At 55.1% G+C, this 22,002-nt stretch overlaps 1 protein-coding gene across 3 annotated transcripts in view; it reads right to left on the bottom strand.

The window, feature by feature from the left end:
- Positions 1–1,922: 1,922 nt before the first annotated feature.
- The window catches only part of AGO2 (argonaute RISC catalytic component 2), a 103,212-nt gene continuing 83,132 nt past the window's right edge, over positions 1,923–22,002 (bottom strand). For 2 of the 3 annotated variants that reach the window (XM_046001861.1, XM_046001845.1), the window contains 6 exons: positions 19,582–19,672; positions 17,604–17,798; positions 15,670–15,804; positions 12,129–12,230; positions 11,279–11,478; positions 1,923–11,044 (listed from right to left, as the gene is read on the bottom strand). In XM_046001861.1, coding sequence (XP_045857817.1) covers positions 10,936–11,044; positions 11,279–11,478; positions 12,129–12,230; positions 15,670–15,804; positions 17,604–17,798; positions 19,582–19,672 — 832 coding nt within the window. In that variant the 3' untranslated portion in view covers positions 1,923–10,935. The remainder of the gene's footprint in view (positions 11,045–11,278; positions 11,479–12,128; positions 12,231–15,669; positions 15,805–17,603; positions 17,799–19,581; positions 19,673–22,002) is intronic. The other variant, XM_046001851.1, reaches the window with a different exon arrangement.

The raw sequence follows: 22,002 nt of genomic DNA, 5'->3' as shown, positions 1-22,002 counted from the left end.
ACAGTCTATAGGGGTCCAAAAAGCAGAGATCTGAAAACAAAATAAGAGCAAAACAAAATGCTACATATAAAAGCTAAAGAAACAAAATGCAGCATATTCAGGTTCTTTTTCTTGAGGTACCTATATAAATTTCATCCCCTGCCCCAAAGTACTCTTGTTAGGTCAAAGAACAAAATGCTGACTGGTGAGCCGACCGCGGGGCACTCGTCACTACCGAGAAAGTGCAACAATGCGGATCTGTGTATGCAGCATACGAGCGGGGCGAGTCTGCGAACGGGGCTCGAGCACTGACCCGACGGGCGCGCGGCAGGGAAAACACTCGACTAGAAGCAGCCCATGTTCCAAGATCCTGCAGCAAAAAGCCTCCCAAATCGACTTTCAGAGTTTTGCCACTAAGGAATGTTGGTTCTCTTGTAAAATTGAGAGATCTCTTTAAAATAGTAAAACTATGTACTACAGGAAAGAGCCCTACTGGTTTTTTCTTATTGGTATAAAATCAAATTCTTAAGACTCCAAAATATTGTGTTACCTCCAAAGAATTACGTTAAAAAAGATCACCAGAGTAGGAAAAGTCTAGAATTGTAAACTGCCAAATATAAAAGCGTGGAAAGTCATCGATCTCCTACCTTCGTGCCTCACCTGCCAGAAAGCTTGCCTGACTCACGGCGACCCAGGCCTGCTGCTGAGTGCAGGCCTCCCCGCCTTCCAGCCGGCGCCTGCCCCCCGCCCCCGTCCTCCGGCTGCCCGCGGGCGCCAGCACCTCTACCAGGAGAGGTGGGCTGCGCCGCCAACGAACGTACACGGTTCGCCAGACGAGGACTCGCCAGGGGAGGACTGGGGCGCCGATGGCCGAAGTCGCCGCAGGAAGGGTGCGCGTGAGCTGTTTGTGGCCGCCCCTTCATTGGCACAAAGAATGAAGAGAGAGCTGTTGGTATATGCATAGAAAGTGTAGAATTTGTTTGTAAAATGTTAATTTGCTCTTGGACATCATTTCTTTTCACAGGAGGGCAGCTGGGATTTTAACAGACTTGACTAGCTGGCTGGGGGAACCTATCCAAGTCCACGGCCAATTGGGCTTTTCTCCCCACCCGCAATAGGAAAATGTTTCATTTCATACTGATTTTTTTTTTTCCCAATGCATTAGGATTCAACACAAAAGGCACAAAATAAATAAGACTATTATTAAATAAACGGAAATTATGATTTCAAGCTTTGTGTGGCGTTCTATCTTGCTGTTTGGTTACTTTTTCCAATTTAATTTGACAGACTTAGTAAATAGCACCCAACTGTTTAACTGAGGTAGATCCACATTGTAAAGAAAGCTGGGTCCCCTCCATTTTACGTCTAAATTTCAGATGCTTTTACAAAGACAAAAATCCATATAATCCTATGCGGAAGCGATGGCAGGTGGCACCACCCGAAGAAACCTCAGAACGTGAGCAGGACAGCAAGGAGTATTTATGCCCAATCACACTCTCCATCGGCCACAGATAAATCTCAGACTGGAGGGAAAAAAACCAAACCTTTAAAAGTAACCCTGAAAAAGTCTCTAGACTTTCAGAATAGGTCTTGTTGACTGACTGCCACAGAAATGCACAATGGTCCGTTTTCATCAAGCAGCGGCAACAGCCAAGCCAGACGAGAGAGCAAACGAGCAAGAGAGAGTGAGTGAGAGCTCTGGATCACTAGGAGTTTCCCTTTGTAACCCTGGAGAAAAGACTGCTTGAATTATGATACAGCATCTTGACGGGAACAGTTTAAACTCACCGCCTACTATTTTTGCATACTCTGAAACTTACAATTGTAACATCTGATTAAGGCTTGAGTTACAGTGGCGTCACCACCTAGCGTCATGCAGGCATTGGACATCCTCAACACACGGAATGGTATGGAACGAGAGACAAGGACGGAAGCCTCAGAAGTGTATTTAGCAAGTACTGTAATTTTATAACGAGTTGTACAATTCATGTAGCAAATGGGAAGTTATACAGAGAGGCCAATGAATAGAAACCTAGTTCATACAGGAACTTCCAATCTCCAAAACAGCACCACACGGTTTCTTCTACAAGCACAGGACGCGGTCGCGAGCAGCCGGCCACGCAGCCACGGGCGAGTCCACGGCCGGTGCGCACGGCACCGCCTCACGGGTGCCCTTGGAGCCGCGCAGCTTCTTAGGAAACAGTAAACTTTCAATGATCACAACACATTTTGATTCAAAATATCTTCTAAACTGTTATATCGCGGGGGAAATGGAGATGGGCAAGATCCACCTATGGAACTTCTGAATTCATTTTTGGTTCTTTTTCGATTATTTTATAAAAATAAAATGAAACTAGAAAAGTTGATAAAACTCAGGGTTAAAAGCCCTCAATATGCATCAGGTAAGTCGTCTGCAGTGTACCAGAGGTAAGACAAACCCGCATGTAAACACTACATTCTTTTCTTGTATTTAATGAGTAGCCACTTTGCTGCACAGAAACTTACAATTATTCTCTTAAAACTGTTTAAAAAGTAAAAACTCACTTGCCTCTACAGTTATAAAACATGAATTCATACCTTCAACAACTACATTAAAATCTACTATCAAACTCAGGACTCAAATTTCAGTTTAGTGCTCAACTCGACATACTTTCAGGATTTCGGTCACGTGTATGTTTGGCTTTGAAGAGGAACCAAAATTAGTGACGTGCCATCCCCTCTGCGGCCAGCCCCTCCGCCGAGGGAAAGACGTTGCCTTTCACAATGGAGAGAAGGTAGAAGGAAGGGCCAAGAGAAGCCGCCAAGAATGAGTTTCTATGCATTTTTAAAGTAAATAATATCGGATTATTTCCCCCACTTAAAAGCAATAAAATCATCCCGACAGGGACACCCCCTGACCCTTCATGGGTAAGGGTTTTTTTTTGTTTGTTTTTTGTTTTTTTAAATTAGACCATCCGCCAAGAAACTGCTCAAAGCTGGCTTGGAAAAGTGAAGAGATCAAAAACATGTCTTCGGCATGTCACAGAGGGCAGTCGTCTGCACACAGCTCACACACCCCAGGAGCGTCCCCACACGGCACAGAGCAGCGCGGCAGGAACGGAAAGCGCCCCCAAACAAGGACAGGAGGACTGACTAGCACCTTACGTCTGAGGACTCCACACGTAACTTGGAGACACGACTCCAACTCTCTTCTAAAAACCTAGTTCCAGGACACGGAATCCGCTTGGCGAGTGACACTGAGGACAAAACCCCCAGGTTCTGCTGATGGCCACGGGCCACGCCCGACCAACAAGAGATGTATCTTCCGCTGATTTCCTGGGGGGACGTGGACGTGGTAAGGAAGTCCCGGGACTACGAGAACAAACGTTGGCCAACGCGAGACAGTGTGCCGGCATCACAGTTTACCGCATCAGGAGCTGAGGAGTGGACGCGGCTTCAAAGGCAGAAGGTCAACGACTGACTAGTGGAACGGTACAGGTTTACTTCCCACTAAAAACACAGCCCAGCGCGATTCCAAAAGGACACTGAGGACCAGACTTTAAAGGCACAGAGGCTGAGTCTGGGTCTTCCAGAGCACGCTCAGTCTGGTACTGAGGGAGGCCAGCGGAAAGCCTGGTGCCACCTGCTTCCAGGGTCCGAGGGACCTGCTCCCCCCTCCGCCGCCCCCGGATTGTTCCCGCAGTCTCCGGAGTTCCCAGGAGCCTCGGCTCCCCAACGCGAGCACCTAGTTCTGCCAGGTGGGGCCAAGGAGCCGAGCAGTCAGCCTACATCCCACCCCCTCGCCCGGTTGTGTGGGGTGTTCTTGGGATCAACTCAGGGTTCTAAGGACCTTGATTCAGAAGGTACTTAACGGAGGGCAGCCTCAACATCTCGTTCCTGGAGACACTTGAGGGGGAAGAGTTAATATGTGGTGTTTTCGCTTTAATTCTGAACCACTCAAATCCAAGGAGGTTGTAAATAGAAGACGATTCAGCTTCCTCCCACTCCCCAAAAAAGGGATGGGAGTCATACCACCAAGGGCATTTAAAGATGTTAACACATCTGCATTCTTCACATCAACCAACAAGAGAAAAGTGTTAACAAAAGCACCAGTCATCTTCAGTTCCTCTTTTCAAATAATGTTTCACAAATGCAAAGAAGATGCAGAATCCGAGGATTCTGGAGAGGGACGCAAAAAGCTGATGGGTAGGTCTGAGTTCCAGAGTTCATGTGACTGAATCAAGGAGAGGGCTACTGTGCAGTGTCCCCCGACCTACCCTGAATGGGATTTGGGTTAAAAATGAGGCCAGCCCAGAGCACCCGAGTAGTTCCAGAAGCAGGTCAGCAGATGTCGTGGGGACCCGCCCTACCCATCCGTGCATCCTGGGTGGGCTGCTGTCGACAGAACACAGTCATCGCAGACGTACAGAACGTTCTTAGAAAGACCGCAAAGGACACTTAGCTCTTTCAGAAGTAAAGCATGCCATGTAGCATGAAAAGCATCGAAACCCAAAACAACTCTGCTGAAGGCAAAAACTTGCAGGTGATGTTGTATTTGGAACCTCTCTGGGCCAAGGTCAGTGTCTGATGAATGTCCAGTAAGACAGCAGAGCGGCCTCCACGCACCCAGACGTCTCCAACTGCAGAACCACCTGCCTGTCCCTCCGGGATTGAAGAGCGAACGGATGGAGGCGTTCTGGAGCAAATTCGAACCTTCCCAAGATGAGAGAACGCAGACAGCCTAAAGACAAGACGCGGAGAAGGCAGAGGATGACAGCGGCGGGCCCACACACAGTGGGGAAGGGACAGTGTGACAGCAAGGTGGTTCCTCACGAGGAGGGTATTCCGAGCTAACGGTCTGTCTCGGGGCGGACTGCCCGTAAGTCAGCCTCCGCGGACCCAGGGTGCCGGCAGTGGGACTCCTACTTCAGTGCTGGCTGCGGACCCCGTGTTCCTTTCAAACAAAGGGCCTTGGACTTGATCACGGTTAAGGAGCGAGTGAGAGCAACGCAAGGTTCCAAAGTCAAAGGTCAACTACAACTGCGTGGGTTTTTGAAACCATCCAGCCGCTTTAGACGCCTTATTTGCACGAGAGTTGGTGTTTCAGCACCTTCGTGATTTCAAAAGGGAGAAGAGAGCAGAGGGAGCCATTTGCAACCCATTCATGAGTAAAGCAAAGAAAGTGCTTTCTTACAGGAAAGTGGGAGAGCCAGGACAGCTGGCCGTTGCAAGGCTCCCCCACCCCCGGCCCTGCATGGAGATGCGCCCACCCCCCCGAGAGGACCGTGCGGGAGGCTTTTCCATTTTCTTCACGCTGGCTGCTTTGAACCCCACGCTACAAAGCTGGGCAGCCCCGAGGAGTCCCCGGTGCACCTCTGATGCCTCCGAGGGGACTGCCCGCGGGTCACAGTATGGCACACACATTTTCAAGCCAGAACTGAAGAGAGAGATGGTCGCCACTCAGTTTTTCAGGCAACATTTTGGCTATTTTCAGTGTGGATAGCTACGCGTAAGAGCAAACACGAACCTATGGAGAATTCAGAGGTAGCCTTTATCTGCATTTTTTTTTTTTTAAACTAAAAGGTATGTAGAAACCACCCTCTGTAGTGATTTGGCTAAGCCAATACATTCACTTTTGACAATAAAATGGCAAAACGTAACCAAAGAAAAGCATCAGGGAGGGCACCACGATGGCATCAATGCTACACGAGCGGTTCGGGTCTGACTCTGGCTAGCCTGACCGCAAACAGGGGCACACGGTGGGCTTGAGCACGTGCTTCTAATCTAGCAAAACCCACCAGGCCTGGCTTTCAGGTCTCGCTAGCATCCATGGGTGAAGCCGCAAATGACACTTCGGACACCACAGTGATCGCATGGCTTCAGGATGACGGCCGGACCGGAGAGAAGCGAAGGGGCCCTCCCGGCCCGTTCACACCGGCCGCACAGACGCTTCCTGCCCAGACCGCGCGATGCTGGATGGGACTGGAAGGAGACGCGTTAAGGAGCCACGGAAAACCACGAGGAGTTAAACAGACCAAAAAAGTGTTCACGGGATTTATAATGCAACCTTTAAAATCCAATCTTCGGACCTCAAGGGGAGAGCAGACTCTCCTTTCAACAGATTGCGAACTTCCTTTCTGAGAAACGAGAACACGAGGCTCCTTTGTCCTTCATGAACGGTCCACAGACACGCGGTTACGGGGGCAGAGCGGAGCCCGCACGGCTGCGACACGTAATACTGAGAACACGGCGGTCCCCGCGACAGAGCGGCGTGCTGTGCTCGCGTCATTTGTTGCTAACCTAAATCTATTTACAGTCATTTCAAGCAAGTACAGCAGATGCAAATTGGACACAATAAAAAGGAAGTTGTCAAAAAAATCAGTGCAATTATCCGGAGTTGAAAATTTTCCTTACAAAAGAGTCCGCATGTGTGGACAGCCCCGTCAGAGAGAGCACACGCGCACCGTGTCTACACGGGAAACACGTCACCGCAGCCGAGCCTGCGGGCAGGGCCGCTCGAGAGAAGCTTGTCGGTTACTTTGGGGAAGGGCTTAAAACATAAATAAAATATTTGCATTCTCAAAGTGAGGCGCACAAACACTGCAGAAGTTTCTGTTCACTGTCCGTCCCTTCCTCGTGAGCGCGAGGGAGGGGTCAGGTCACAGGGAGATCTCTATGGCTTGTCTGGGCCACGGGGATTGTCCACTGTCTGGATTGTGTCAGCTTCTAAAGCTCCTCCCAATGGAACTGCCTTAGGTATAGGAAAATGCCCGGGAAAAATCCTTTAAACTGTCCACCAGCTCACAGTCCCGCTGAAGGAGTACATCCAGATCCTGACGGCTCCAGAACGAGCCAAGTGCTTCTGTGACGACGACGAGCCACCGAGAGAAGCCGTCCCAGCCCCCCAGGCCCCCCAGAGACGGTCTGGGTCCCAGCGACTGCAGGACGCTTGGCCGGTCTGCCCTTAGCATATCGTATCAAATATATAATTTGACTGAAAAACTGCCTTGTAAAAATAAAATCTAAATCCCCCTGCAGATCAATGTAAAATTACATTGCCGCATATATAAGAAAAACAATTCATCCAGAAAAATTACATTTGTGGCTTTCAAAAATAAATCATCCGGCAAACTTGCAGGTAAACATTAGGCAATTTATAAAAGTTGGGGAAAACAATTTCTATCATATCCATCAGGTACCATGTGCACTGGGGATATCCACATCGGCCGAATCGAACCAGAGCAGAAAGAAAAAAAATAAATAGCAACATTTGCATTTAACGACAACAAAAATAACACATAATATAACATCAGTAAAACCCCCCTCCCCCCTCCCCCAACCCTGCTCTAGGACCTGAACTCAAACTGTCTATTCCAACGAGCACTCCGTAGCCAGGGGTGAACATCAGTGATGGCGGTGACCGCGGCCAACCTCCCAGAGCGTGGACCTCACTCCGCTCCTGCCGCGTCCCTCTCGGGCCAGCCTGCCCAGGGGCCAGGGGTCGCCTGTGGCTCTAGAGTGCAAACATTCATCCAAGGGAGTGGGACAACACTACCAAAAAGCAACGTCACCTTACGATGTCAAAGCAGACCGTGCAATGTGGTACCACAGGTGTCATATGCAAAGACTTCTCAAAACCAAAACCAAACAATCCCTTTCTGAAAGTACAGGTATGCCCAGTTTTACAAAAAGGTATTGGAACTAGGGAAGTCTGAGCTTGGAGAACACGGACAGGACGGACTCTCAGCGTCACCAAAGGGCGCTTCTACACACGGCGGCCGTCCGCGGCTCCCCTGGGCTTCCTTCGTCTGTCACTGGGGTGGCGGCGGGGTGGACAGAATGGACAGTGGGGAAGGGCTGGGAACGGTCCTTCTTCTTCAAGTGACATTTAAAATCAACTAGGGAGAGTACCAGTATGAGAATCTGATCACGAGACATCTTTTTAAAGAGATGAGAGAAATCCCAGTTTTTCTTTTAAATGAATCCAGGTTTCTACACCATAATTTTCACATTCAGTTTGCTTAAAGCAAGGCACACCTTACTTAACAGCGGGGGTAGGGCAAAGCGGGCACGCAGACGCCTCCCACCTCTGTGAGGGCCCCAAGCCTCGGACGACCCTGGGAGCCGGGGAGCCATGCGGGCCAAGGGAGCCCTTGGAGTGGGAGCAAGTGTCCTTAGAGACGGGCAAGGGCTCCTTTTGGCTTCCACGGGAACAGGGCTCAGACTTAGTCTACTGCACTTTGAGGTTTTATGCTGTCTCAAAATTTATCCTAATAATGGGGGGGCTGGTAGAAATTTGGGAAATCAGTTATTTACCTGAGAAACTGTAACTACAGCCATTTGAATTCTGAATCACCAGATGTGTACAAAGGTACGCAGCTCACCTAGCTGGAGACGTTTGGTCTATTAATGCTTTTAGTATTAAAAGTTTTATAAAACAAGCACAGGGCTATAAAAAGTACCCTTCTCAAAGGACTTTGGCCCACTAAAAGGAAAACCCCTCCTTCAAAACGATAAAACAAATTTTAGGTCTAATCTTCCGCCAGCCCGCGATCTTTCCTGGGTGTTAGCTTAGTCTGCCTGCGCTGCCCAACGGCTCCTCCCTGCTGGGCCCCCGGGGTTCGGGGGAGAGGACCCCTCTGGCTTCAGGCAGCCCTGGAGCCCCGGCTGACGGCATAAAATACAGACGCCCAGCCCCAGCCCTGGAGAATCGGATTCGGGAGTCTGCATTTTCACCGAGCACCACCACCGGCCCAACTGCCGGGACCCGGTTGCAAGGAGCAGAAACACACCTTTGAGACACATGGTTCTAGATGATCCTAAAAACGGCTGAAAACTAACTTAATTTCAGATTCCGAAAGCGTATTAGTGAAAAGATTTCCTCCTTAGCTTGAACGCTCTGGGAATTTAAGCCAAGAGTGTATCGGTATTCTTCTGAAACAAGGAGAAAGTGCCATTTGCCAATAAGACGACAGGGAATTGCAACATTTCTTAAGAGCAGAAGCTTCTGTTCGTTTTAAAAGGACCAAAAAAAAGAGAGAGAAAGAAAGAAAAAGGGGAAAAAAAAACCAACCAAACCAACCCCAAAACAAGAAAGATACAGCAAGAAGAGGCTAACGCCGTCAATAAGACACGCACACGCACACACAGACACGCACACGCACACACCACTCTGAGTATTTATCTTCACAAATAAGAGTCGCCCCTTTGTCATCGCCACCCAAACCTAGGCCAGTGCCCGTCACAGCTCCGCCCGCGGTGCCCCGCCCCAGTCGCGCCCCAGAGCCCGCAGACCGGAAACAGAGGTGGGCGTTTTCTCCAGCGCAGGGTGCCCCCGGGGCCCTTGCTCCACCGCAGGGCCAGAGGTAAGTGTCGGGCTGGGCTTGGGGAGGCCTTCAGCAGGGAGAGGGAAACCGACGCAGCACAAAGCAGCACGAGGGGAAGGCGCGTCTCCTTCCCAGAACCTCTACATTAAACGTGGACTTGATTTTGTTTTTTTTTTAAATCGTCTACAAGGACCAACAGCCCACTGAGCACAAGCAGAGCTGTCTGTTGTCACCTTTCCAAGTGGTCCATGGCATCACGCTTAGTGCACCGGTTTCTAGACGGGCAAACCCACGTCTGGGGCCCAGGACGCCAATCTCTTCTGCCGGCTTTGCAGTCAGCCACCTCCAAGGGCAGGGGCTTGCCGCCAACCGCCAGCCCTCTGCACCTTTCAGTGCATAGATCCTACGAAACTCGTCTAACAGAACCACACACAGAGAGAGAGGGACACTCTGACACACGGACCGGTTTCCCAGGAATGGAAGAAAATACATTCCATTTGTGCTTAATCGGCTGAGCAACTCGGGGGACGGGAGGTGGGGCAGGGCCGCCGTGCCCGTGCCCGTGCCCGGTCCTCCCGCAGGTACAGGCTACGCAGGCTACATGCGGGGGACGGCGGGTGGCGGCCACACTGACTCAGCTGCTTACTCCCGTTCGTCAGCACTGAGAACCACAGGCGGTGGTCCAGCCTCCAGGCTCCACACTCTTGCTACGGTGAACAGATCACAAGAAGCACCCCGTAGTCAATAAAATGAAAAAACAGCATCTATCTATCACATTAATACTGCAAACCAGATATATATATTTTTTCTCTTACATTAAAGACATAACAGTGAAAAAGGATTGTACTGTATTCATCACCACAGACCCGTATTCTTTAGAAACTTTGGAAAATAAATGTCACAGTCCTGGAGGACAAATCTTATGATTAGACTGTCGGCATATTGTCTTTTTTTCTTTTTTTAAATAAATTTTTATTAAAATGGCACTTGTCTGCCAATCTCTCTGGACCTAGAAATGCTGTAAACACACACGGCCCATCTTCTCCCCCGCTCCGAGTAGGAGGCAGGCGGTGGCGGTGCTGGACGCCCGGGGGCGCCTCGGCGGGCCACCTGCCCTCGGTCCCGAAGAGCTGGCGTCAGCCCTGTCAGGAGCGCGCTAGAATCACTCGGACATAAGCGTTAGCGGCCACGTCCGAATGCTCAAGGCTTTAAAACCACAGCCGTGCTCTGTGTCGCTTTCACTCTCTGAGAACGTTCACAGCTAGTTTGAGCCCATCAATTTCATAGAGAATCATGTGTTAAAAACAAGTAAATTGAATGACCAAATAAATTAAAAATGTTTTAAAGCCCTGAGTTCATAGACTGGTTTTAGGAGATTTTTAGGAAACACGGGACTCTATTTTAATAAGCAGCTTATAGATTTTGGCAAACCATATTTCCTACGACAATGGGGTCTCATACAGGTCTGCAGTTCAAAATCCGAGTTTGAAATCCGGGACGGAAGGCGTTCTGGAAAATGGAGAATCTACTAAATCAATGGCGTCTCGTGTTCGATGCTGGCTGTCACGGAAGGGCTGGGCATCTGTTGGTCTGAGTGTAGCTGGTCTCATGTGAATCCAACTCGGTACACGATCGTAAACACTAAAACACGTCAAGCAAAGTACATGGTGCGCAGGGTGTCCTGATGAACCTGGACGGCCTTCGCCAACGCTTGATGGTCTCGTCCATTACTCTGCCCGGAGGTATGGCTTCCTTCGGCACTGTGGGGATGGGAGGACAGACAGAGAGAGAGAGTGCAGCCTTTAATGCACCACGAGGCACCAGCTGTCTGGGGAGGCAGCCACAGAGCTACCAGGTGGTGAAGACGCGGGCGTCCTGGCGTCTATGTCACGCTCGGCGGGCCGCCTCGCTTCCCAGCCTGAAAATGTAGCTCCCAAAGCCGGTTTTAGAGGCAACCCCTGCCGTGCCCCCGGCCAGGAGAGGCCCACACTCACCTGTCATGTTCCTTGTCCACCAGGTGGTACCTGGCCCGGAAGGCCACGAGGTGGGCGTAGTACGCTGGCGCCGGGATGGACACGGAGCGCGTGCAACGCACGTAGGTGTGACACAGCTGGTAGGTGAGAATCTGCAGCTCATCGGAAGAGAAACGATTGTCATCCCAAAGCACGTGATAGTGGGAAGGCCTGCTTGTTCCCTAAAAGCAGATCAGAGGATCAGAGGAGTGAACGTGCAAGCGAGAAGTCCAGAGCTCACCTACACAGGGCCCTGCTGAGAAGCCAGGCTTCGGTCAACCCCCCTCCGGAGGACTCCGTGGGAGAACACTCGGGGACAAAAACCCGTGGGCCTCTTCACCGACACAGGCCAGGAGTCTTGAGGTGACAAGGGGCTACAGGGTAACCTTCCCCGGACATCCTGCAAACGTGTGGGCAGGAGACAGGGCTGAACCCTGCTAAGCGGGAAGTTGATTCGGAGTCAGCGTCTCCGTCCCAGGCCACGCCTCCCGCGGCCTCACCACCGCTGGGCTCTCAGCGAGCTCACTGAGCTCCGAGCACACGGCCTGGCCCTGGGGCCCCACCACCATACCTGGCCTTTGCACCCACTACTCCTGCCTGACCTCGTCCCATCTGAAATGGGAGCCCTGACGACAGCACACCAGGGGGCCCGGTCCCCGCCCCCAGGACCCCACGGTCCCCGCCCTCACCTGTTCCCTGACCCCCCGCCCACCTCCCCTACCCCGCCGCGGGGAGTGCCCTGCGCGGGCTTGTGCTCTGCGAGTGTCTGCGGAGCATGCGGACCATGTCACGGGGACCCCGAGACTGGGCAGCGGGGACCCTGGGTCCTTACCTGGATGCCAGCGTGGCTACACAGGTAGAAGTCGAACTCGGTCGGGTGGGTGATCTTCGTGTCCACAGTTGTGCCTGCTGGAATGTTTCCACTTTTCCCAACCTTCAGCAACACAGGAACCCGTTAGACATGTCCAGGGCCAACAACAGAAAGCAAGCCAGCCCATCAGCCTCGCCCACGCCGCCTTCAGGTGCTGGCCTTTCCCGACCACGGGTGGCCGGATCTCGCTGTCCTTAAGCTGGCCACACACTGGCCGAGCACAGCGGCATGAAAACAGAGCTTAACAAACAGCCCTACAAGTGACTGAGTTCCTGTCCTACGAGGGCTGGGGTGCTTTTTCCCCAGGTCTCATAAGGTCCCAGGAAAGAAATGCAGGTTTCTTCCCCTCACCGAAGAACGTGCACGTACGTAACGCTCGAAGGGCTCATCGCTACTGCCGAGGGCACCGACGACGTACACATCTAAAACCGTGCACGACAGACAGCTGGCGGGCCATCACCCGTGCACAAGACACCTGACATTCAACGCAGACGAGCCAGACCGCCCAGAAGGCTCAGGAGCGCCCGCGCTGGGCCGGTGGCTTAGTCACCACCAACCAGAGGACATGCTCCCCACCCCCCGCCCAGGCCGTCTGAGAAGCAGGGGGTGGGCTGGGCTACAGATGGTACCAAACCACTCAACTCTAAATGTACATTCTGGGATTGCAGAATCACCAAGCACCCAGCTCCTGCTGCTGGGGCCGTGACAGCGCCCAGGCTCTGGAGCCCAACCGCGATCAGGAAGTCCCTGACTTTTCAGCTCCGCAACTTCCACAGACACACGCGCACGTGCGAGTCCCAGGTCCCTCCTATGCCTTTTCGGATTACTTCCTGTCAACCCTTTTCACACCTTCCAACGTTTAAAAGTCAAATATCTGAAAACGGTGCCCCCTCCCTTGATTTAGACTTTATCATCCCACGTGTACTTTCATTTCTCGCTGCATATTCAAGTCTCCGTGAGCACGACACCGTGTCGCACACAGGTGTTCAGACAGGACAGGCGTGTCACATATATCCTGCCACTTGCTGATTTTGCTCAATGCTCACAACTCTGCGACGCGTGCACGGCTGCATCTACCCTGCTCGTTGTGGGCAGCGCGCGGCACAGGACTACATGGCGGTGCTTCCTCCTCTTAGTAGACGAAGTACTGTTACCAGAAACAATGCTGCAATGAACATTCGTCTACTTGTCTCCTTACACACACGCAGGTGGGCTTCTCCAGGGCTACAATGACCAGACTGCATCCGAGCTGGCTTACCAGTCTGCACTCCCGTCGGCAGCACAGGACAGTCTTCGTAATAACACATTTACTCTGTGCCAAGGACAATGCAAAGTGCTTGGGACCTTCCCAACACCTTCAGGAAGGTGCTCCCAGGAAGCCGACACCTGTGGCCACGCAGCCCGGATGCTGGGGGTGGACTGGCTCTAGACCCCTGTTCCTGACCACGGCCCAGCACCCACATCCTTGCCAACACTTGGCTGTTATCAGAATAACTTCATGAGTTCCCCCTGTCCCCCCCAAGTTATTTCCCATTCTCTAAAAAATTTTGTGTAAGATTGTTCTTTGATAGTTTGGTAAAACTTGCCTATAAGAAAATCTGGACAAACTTCACAAAATAAGCTAAATAGTTTCTTCTTTTTTCCTATTCTCTGCCACACTTTAAGATCATCTATTCTTGAAGGCTTGGTAACCCTTGCCTGTAAGGCTCTCTGGGCCTGATGTCTTTTGGAAAAGATGATTCGATTATGTTCTGGAGCTGGTTTTAGTAATTTCCCTGGTTCCACAAACAACCACGGGTATCTCTCTCTTCCCATTCTTCTAACGTATCTATCGGCATAAAGCTGTTACCACCCCACCATGATTTAAGTAACACATCCCCCTTCTGGGGTCATAGACTCTTTTTGCTCTTAACATTGTTACAAGTATCCTCTTTTTTCCCTCCCTGAGTCTTGCTAGGTTTCTCTATCTTCAAAGAAGCAGGTTCCCTTTGTGTTCATCAGCTCAGTCTTCTTCATTGTCTCCCACGGAGAGGGGCTAGGGTTTAGAAACAAGCCGACCCTGAGCCCGCGTGGCTCCTGGTGGGCGCGGTTTACAGGTGGAAGAGGGAGGAAGCCTGAGCACGCCGGCTCCTCAGCCTTCCCTCCACACCCAGGACCGGCAGCTCTTCTGTCCTTGCGGCACCGTCGGCCTCCCTGGCCAGTTCTCTTTCTTACTCTCCAGCGCGTGCGTCTAATCTGTCTCTGCTCTCCAAGGACTGCCCCAGCCGTGCTGCATGAAGTCTGATACGAAATCCTCTTTTCACTCAGTTCTGACTGCTTTGTAGCTTTTATTCCCTTTGCATATTTAATGCGTGTGCTACTTAGAAGTGAATTTAACATTTCAGGCTTTCTTAAATGTCTTTTTCGTTCTACTGCTGATTTAAAATCTAATTGTACGACGTAAAAAAACAAACGTGGCTTGCCCAATAGATCTACTTCTAATAGATTTGGAAATCTCCCGAGATCTCCTTGTGACCAAGAACAAGGCGACTTTCAGAAGCCTTCCGCGTGAACGCGAGTGTCAGTGGCTGGACGCGAGCCATGAGACCCGGCCTGGTCACCCCCCTTCCAGCGTCTGGCTTTCGGTCATGTGCGCCTGCCCCCGTGTCTGACAGTGGGGTGTTAAAGTATGCCTCTCTGATGGAGGGTTTGTCCATTTCTCCTGGGAAATCTATCTGGTTTTCGCTACACTGTATTTTCTTCCGTTTACGTATTTTTAGGTCACTGTGTGGGGTGCATCCAAGCCCACAGCTGTTACATCTTCTTGGTGGATGTGACCCTGCAATCATGACAAATTGTCCCTTTCTCTCACTACAATCTGTGTTTCGCTCTCGCCGTGCCTTCTCTGGTGTGGGTGCCCAAGCGGCAGGAGGGCTGCTGGCTCTCAGGGGAGTGTCTCCTTCCCTTTGGGCACTGTCCGTTTTCGCAGGCGGCGACATGATGCTGCGCACTTTAGGACACTAAGCTACGTGTACGTTTATTTTTACTTCTCCTGTTGGGAACATGGAAAATACCTGTACCAGAAGATCCCTACCTTTCTTCAACTAGGGTGACTTCTTAGCTGTTCGATCTATAAACCTTGCCTCTCCCTTGTGCTCGTTATTCTTATTCTGGAACACCCAGGAGACGCACCCCGGGACGGGCTCCCTGGAGCCCCACCATGCCCGACGGTCCCCAGTCTGTATCCCAGAGACTCTTCCCATTACCATGGCTGCCAAAGGCCTTTTTTCAGAGCCAGGGGTCTGGTAATTTCTTGACTGGACAAATGAGATCTCCTGCCCGGTCCTGTCCCAGGCCTGTGGGATGTACAGGTCCACACATCTCACCAGCCTGAGGACAGCCCTTCTCCAGCGTCCAGGGCTGGGTCTCCATGAAGCCCCTCATCTGAGCAGAGACCCGCGTCCCTCACGGCCCCATGTCCTAAGGCCGACCTCTGGCCACTCCTTCAGTCCCAGAACCTCACCCTCTCGTTCTTGTCGGTGCAGAACAGCCGCGTGTGGTGCCTTTTCTGTACCACTATGAAAGTGATCCCTGGCTGGTAGTCTTTTTCTAGCTTAATACACGCCTCGCGGATGGCCAGCAACTCATGGTGGAGAACCTGAGGGAAAGAAAAGATGGGTTTCAGGACGGTTCTTTTCTTCTTTAACAGTACCTTTCCACCTCGGAATAAATCCCTTCACAACACGCGCTACTTGACAACTCCTTGCGGCTCAGTCCTCCGGCTGTCCCAGCTTGGCATGAGCGGTGTGACTGCCTTTCTGCGTTTGCTTTTTCGTTCATGTAACTGAGCAGACGAGACCCAGGTGTCACAGTTGAATGGCTTAGGTTAGTGCATAACATTCCTCAGCACGGTTTCTAGAGTGTTCTGAGTGCTCCATAAATGACACCCATCACGCTCGGGAGTAAGAAAGCACAAGGGGACACATGCCCACGAACAGATCACGTCAACAACTCGTTTTCTGGGCCGGAGAGGAGGGGAGAACCCAGCGGAACGAACACTGGCTCAGGAGTTAGACCTGGGTTCACACCCTGGCCCTGCCGCAGGCGGCTGTGTGGCTCTGGGAAAGCCCTGGGCCCTCTCTGATGCCAGCGTTTCTCACTTGTCAAGTGGGGACGTCCTACCTTGCAGGCTTGCTGCGAAGCCTAAAGGAAGGTACAAAGCACCCAGGAGTCAGGGCACAGGGACATTATGACTTGTTCTCACCCTGTGTCCGAGATAAACAGGCAAACAACCTCTCAGGCGGTGATGAGGCCACTCCAGGGACCACACACCTTAGATTTTGAACCATGGTCCGAATCAAACATCGTGTTGTGCCCAAAGCGTCTTGGGTTCTGGGCTGGGAACCAGCAGCTGTGGGGCTTCCGTAAGGCACAGGCTGTGTTCCCAGAGGAACGAACACAGAAGGCTCAGACCCCTCTCCAGCAGGGATGGCCATGGTAGGGGGGCGGGGGGCGGGGGGCACAGAAGGGGGAACATTCTCTACCAAGGGAAGCCAAGAGCTTTTGTACAAGAGGTGCTTCGAGGTCGGCACACACCGGACCATGGATGTTGGGGGGCGAACGTCAGCCGCGGCAGTAGCCCTGGCCAGAGGACTGACTCCCTTCTTCCCACTGATGAAGGGCCTGGGGTGGGGGGATGACCTGTGGCCCCCTTCTGGAGCAGGAAGGTCTAGGCATTCTCTAGCCCACGTGTCCAGGGGGGCCTGGGGCCGCGGACACACAGCAGCGCAGCTCTCGGGGTGCATGCCTGTCCAGGTGGGCCTCCCTCTAACATCTCCCAGAGAGGCACGTGTGGGGACAGGGTGGGTGGAGGTGTAACCGGCTAGGATGGATGTGGGGGAGACGATTTCAGGGCGTGGCTCTCCCGAGCGCCGGGCGAGGGCGGAGGTCCCCGGGACCGGGAGGGAACGCAGGCGCTGGGACGCAGGGCACAGCAGCAAGCCCCGCACCCGCTCCCTCACCTTTTCACGCCACGTCTCACGCCCCCATCCCCCGCCATCTGGACAGATGCCCGAGCCCGCGAGCCACACATCACCCAAGACCCCGTCCGGACGGCAGCCGGTCCCGTGAGCCCTCCTCCCAAACGGGCTCCTGCCCAGCTGCCCTCCTGGCCCCCTGCCGGAGCCGTCACCTTTTCCCGCCACGCAGGGAGGAGACCCCAGACTCCCCCCACCAAGCCTCTGGAAGGGCACCCAGCTGAGCCGGCCCAGACCCGACCTCCCCGTGGCTCCTCGTCCCCTCCCGTCCTGCCTCGGCCCTGCTGGGCTGGTGGCCTGCTCCCCGCCCGCCGTCCAGGTGCGGCCACACGAACTGCGGGGGAGAACGGACGTCAGCGTGCCGGAGGGACAGGTGACTCTTGGGCACTCTGAGACCCCGGAGGCGGCCGCGGGCACCGACCTGCTGGAACTGGCCCTCGGAGACGCCATCACGGTAGAAGATGATGCGCGTGGGCTTGAAGCGCGTGGACTTGTAGAACTGGATGAGCAGCTCGCGCACCATGGTGGCCAGGTCCTGGATGATCTCCTGCCGGTGCTGCTGGACCCGCACCGTGGCGCAGTAGCGGTTGGGGTGCGCGTCCATGCTGCCCACGACCTGTGGGGACCAGCGAGGACACACGTCACCACCCCGACGTCACGGCACAGTTGAGGGGCAGCGGCGTGTGGGAGGCGAACCCGCTGTCTCTGTTTCTCTTTTTGGGACACGGCCGGCGTGCTTACTGAACACGGGACAGAGAATGAGTGTGCTGCGAACGTCTGAGGAAAAGGAGGCGACCTCTCTGAACCCCAACTCCGCCTGCGAGCCGAGCTGGCTGAGCGCCACCAGCCCCACAGAAGCCAGCTGAGCAGGCCCTTGTTTCCTCAAAGCACCATGCTCCCCCAGAGAAGCTGCCTGCCCATCAGGGCACAGGCCTGCTCCCCGGGCATGGGGACCACCCCGAGGGCAAGCTGGCAAGAGCCCAAGGGGCACGGCTCCTCAGCAAGGAGGGGCTGGGGAGCGTCTCACCAGGTGGAAACTGCGCTCCAGGCAGGACGCGGAGGTTCCGGACGGCTGGGTCCGGGAGGAAGAGTCACATTACCAAACGCTACCTCGCCAGAGGAACACAGCCCCTGAATGACTCCAGATGCACCCGGCGGGGGGCCACAACGGACCCTGGGGAAGCCTGTACCTCCTGGGGCCCAGCCTCCCCGGGTGGCCAGATGGTGGCTGGCCCCGCCCACACACGTGGCCGGTGCTGCCCGTCTGTGACTGCTCCAGAAAGACCCGCCGTGGTGGAGGGAATGAGACGTGGAACCCCTCACGCGGTGGCCTGACGGCGTGGCGGCCCCCAACGCCCCCCCACAGCGCAGACCCCAACCCTGAGCCTCGGGCTGTCTACAGCTGTGTTTCCTGCAGCTTCTCTTGAGCAACGGAGCTCGGCTTTCCCGGACTTGGTGTGTCAGCTGAGGAAACGAACAGTGACCCCGCGAGGTTATGATTCAGCGGAGTGACGCAGCCCAGAGCCCAGCGTGTAGCAGGTGCTCAGAAAATGCCAGTCTTCTCTGATTAGTCTGGAGGGCGTGACAAGTGGCCCTACGCGGTGTCAGGCACATAACAGGACGCACAACAGCCCGGAGGTCACTCTGGCAGTCCCCGCGGGAGATGCCGGGGACACAGACCTTGAGCCTGATGCCTCCTTCCCTCCACCTGGCTGCGCAGGATGCAGAAGATGGGGGGCCCCATCACACAGCTCTGACGGAGCACTCTGGCCCTGCGCACCCATTCCCCAGTCCACGCTGCTCCACATGCTCCTGATCAAAAGGCCGTTACGCTGCCCCTCCCGGGCCCAGTTGGCTGGGGCACAGCGCAGGGGCCCAGGTCGGCCTCCAAGGGCAGGAGACAGCTGGAGAGCGGGTGCGCAGCACAGGTGTGCAGGGCCTGGGAGGCAGAGCCCGCAGAAGCCGAGACGGAACTCACGGGCAGAGGGAGGGCGAGGCCTCCGCTGGACTCTGACCGTAACGACTTCACGTTTAGCGTTTCAGAATAAAAGATAACGTTTAAAAAGAGAACATTTAAAAAGACAGCCGCGTAAGTAAGGAAAGCCGGGCCATGAATCCTGTGCGGCACCGGCCCCCAGGCCCCCAGGAGCTGCAGGCGGGGCCCCACGAGACAGGAGTCGCGACCTCCTGGCTTCTCAGACACACTCAGCCACGTGCAGAGTCCCCTCCAAATACCAATTTCCCACGAGACTCTGTTTCGCCAGCTGCTCCACAAACCACTGCGGGTGTCGGGGGAGGCTCTGGCCACATGCCCTCCCACAGGCAGCCCGGCCAGGGCGCAGGTCCCACGCGTGGGAGGACATCGGCCGCCGCGGCCCAGAGGAAGCACGGATACTCACGGCGGCGATGGAAGGCTTCTTCCCGTCCCCAGCGGGTGGGTGAGTGACGTCGGCCCCCAGGAAGATGACGGGCTGCTGGAACACAGGCGGCCTGCGGAGGGAAGCCGGAGCGTGTGAGGCCTGCGCCCCCGAAGAGCGTCACTTGTGTGGCAAAGGCACTGAGGTTGTCTTTTTGGAAAAAACCTCGTGTTTTTTGGTGGCCCATACAGAAACCCTGGCCGGTAAAGCCACACGAGGTCTGAGCTCTGCTTCCAAAGAAAGAACCTGGTGCGGGGGACGAGGGGCAAGAGAAGCAGAGACAAGACGGGTCGGACGCGCGCGGCTACGGAGACCGGGGTCAGGCAGGCTCCTGCTTCTGTGTGCCGGAATGTTCCACCTTCATCAGAAGTGCTGAGTCTCCACATTCGGGTTACGAATTCATGAGATGACGACCGTACACACAAGACCCCACGCGCGTCAGAGTCCCGTACTTGCCTCCCACCTGGGACCTGCAGCCGCACTCCCCGGCGTCGTCCCTGCGGTCCAGCGGCAGCTTGGGGCTGGGCCGTCCTGCGCAGTGGGGGACCACCCCCCACCCTGCAGGATGCTCAGCAGCACCCCCGCTCTCAGCCCGCGAGGTGCCGCCCCCCCCCCCCCCACCCAGGGCTAAGCACAACACGGTCTTCCTCTCCTCGTTGTTTAAATGCTGTTCCAGCACTTTCCTGAAGAGGCCGTGCGCACAGGGTCCCATGCTAGCTTTGCGTTCCAGAGCTGATGCTCTCTACCGCTGACTTTTTTCTTCTGGAAAACGCAGCCAACATGAACACGGACGTGAGCACACGCAAGCCAAGCGCTTTCAGACGGCCTGGCCTGCTCGCTCGCCAGAAGCACCTGCCGCTCCTGTCCCTGCTGCTCCGCGGAGAGAGGCGCCAGGTGCCTGCCCGCCCCAGGAGCTTAACTCACCAGGGAACGGTCCCCATGGGACTCCCGCTGGCCAGAGCCCCCGGCCCCCGGAGCCCAGAGGTGGGGGAAGGGCTTTGAGTGTGTATGCCATGTGTCCGTGTCCACGAAACGTGCACCGGCTTTGCCCTGCAAGCCTCTGCACGCTGCCAACCACACCCAGGGGGGCTCTTCTCCCGGGGGTCTCAGGACATGGAAGTTGGACACTGGCGAGCTCACAGGGGCTCCCCGCACGGGGGAAGACGCCGCCCATGGCCACGCGGACAGACCTGCCTCTGGGTCCTGTCATGGACGGTGGCCCTTCTCTGTGAGCCTCCAGGGCCCGGCCACGTCCTAGCTCTCCCCAGCCCCGAACCGCGCCCTCCTCCCAGCTCTCTCGCTCCCGGGGGGCCTGCGCACGGGCAGCTGTGACTCCCACCTCCCCCTCCCACGGGGGACCACACCTGCCTGCCGAAGCTGTTCCCTCTGCTCCTCCCGCTGCACGGTTCCCTACCTCCCAGCAGCCTCGGGCCCCTCCCACCAGGCTTCCTGCTGCCATGGCAACAAGACTCTCTGCACAAGGTCCCCTGCCCATGCGTGCAGAGTCGGGACCGTGGGACGCAGGCCGCAGCACCCCTGGGGTCCAGGACCTGCTTGGTTCCCCTCCGCTCCCTTCTGGGACCCCACTGCCGGCTCCCAGTCTCCACAACCTTTTAACCCCGAAGCCTCCAGGGCAGCAGGCCCGGCCTCCCTCTGTCTATGCCCTGCCCTGGGGGAACTGCTTCCTGGCTTTCAATCCCAGCTCTCTGCTGCAGCAGAGCCCTGAACACACATCCCGACAGCAGACCCGTTTCTGGCCGCGCCCCCCCCCCCCCGGGAAGCCCTGCCAGCAAGACCCAGCAGGACCCACCCCTCATGCTGCTTAGGGCCGCAGAGGGGCTCAGCGGAGCGAGAGCCTTGGACACTGTCCTCTTCCGCTCACAGCCCACACCCAACCTGCCTGCGGGCCCTGCAGCGCCATCATCCAAACATGCTGTCTCGGGGCAGCCCCCCCCTCCCCCGCCCCCCGCGCCAGCATCCCTCCCGAGACAACGCAGGGGCCTCCCAGTCCCATTCCACCCGGTCCCTTTCCACACCTCCAGGAGCTGTGTCCTGCCCGGAGGGAGCCCCAGGCCACTGCCAGCAACCCCCCACCCCTGGGTCCTGGGCTAGAACAACCCCCAGCCGTCCTGGCAGGCTCCCAGCTGGGGCCCTTGCCCAAACCACACCGGGTCTGGAACACCCTTCTCGCAAGCATCCCCACATGCCTATGCCTTTCCGCTCGATGCTACCTTCTCCCAGAGATCGTCGCCATAGACACCCCAGCTCCCCACCCTCCTGAGCTCCGGTCCCTCCCGTGATGTCCCTGCTGCTCACCTGTCAAGCCCCATGCGTGTGGGTCCCCCGAGTAGAGGCCTGGGACTCTGGCTGCTGTGCTTGGTGCTGTGGCCCCAGTCCTGGCTC

The sequence above is a fragment of the Meles meles genome, chromosome 1 (genome assembly GCF_922984935.1).
Source record: "Meles meles chromosome 1, mMelMel3.1 paternal haplotype, whole genome shotgun sequence".
NCBI lineage: Eukaryota > Metazoa > Chordata > Mammalia > Carnivora > Mustelidae > Meles > Meles meles.
This window is presented reverse-complemented; position numbering and strand designations above follow the sequence as displayed.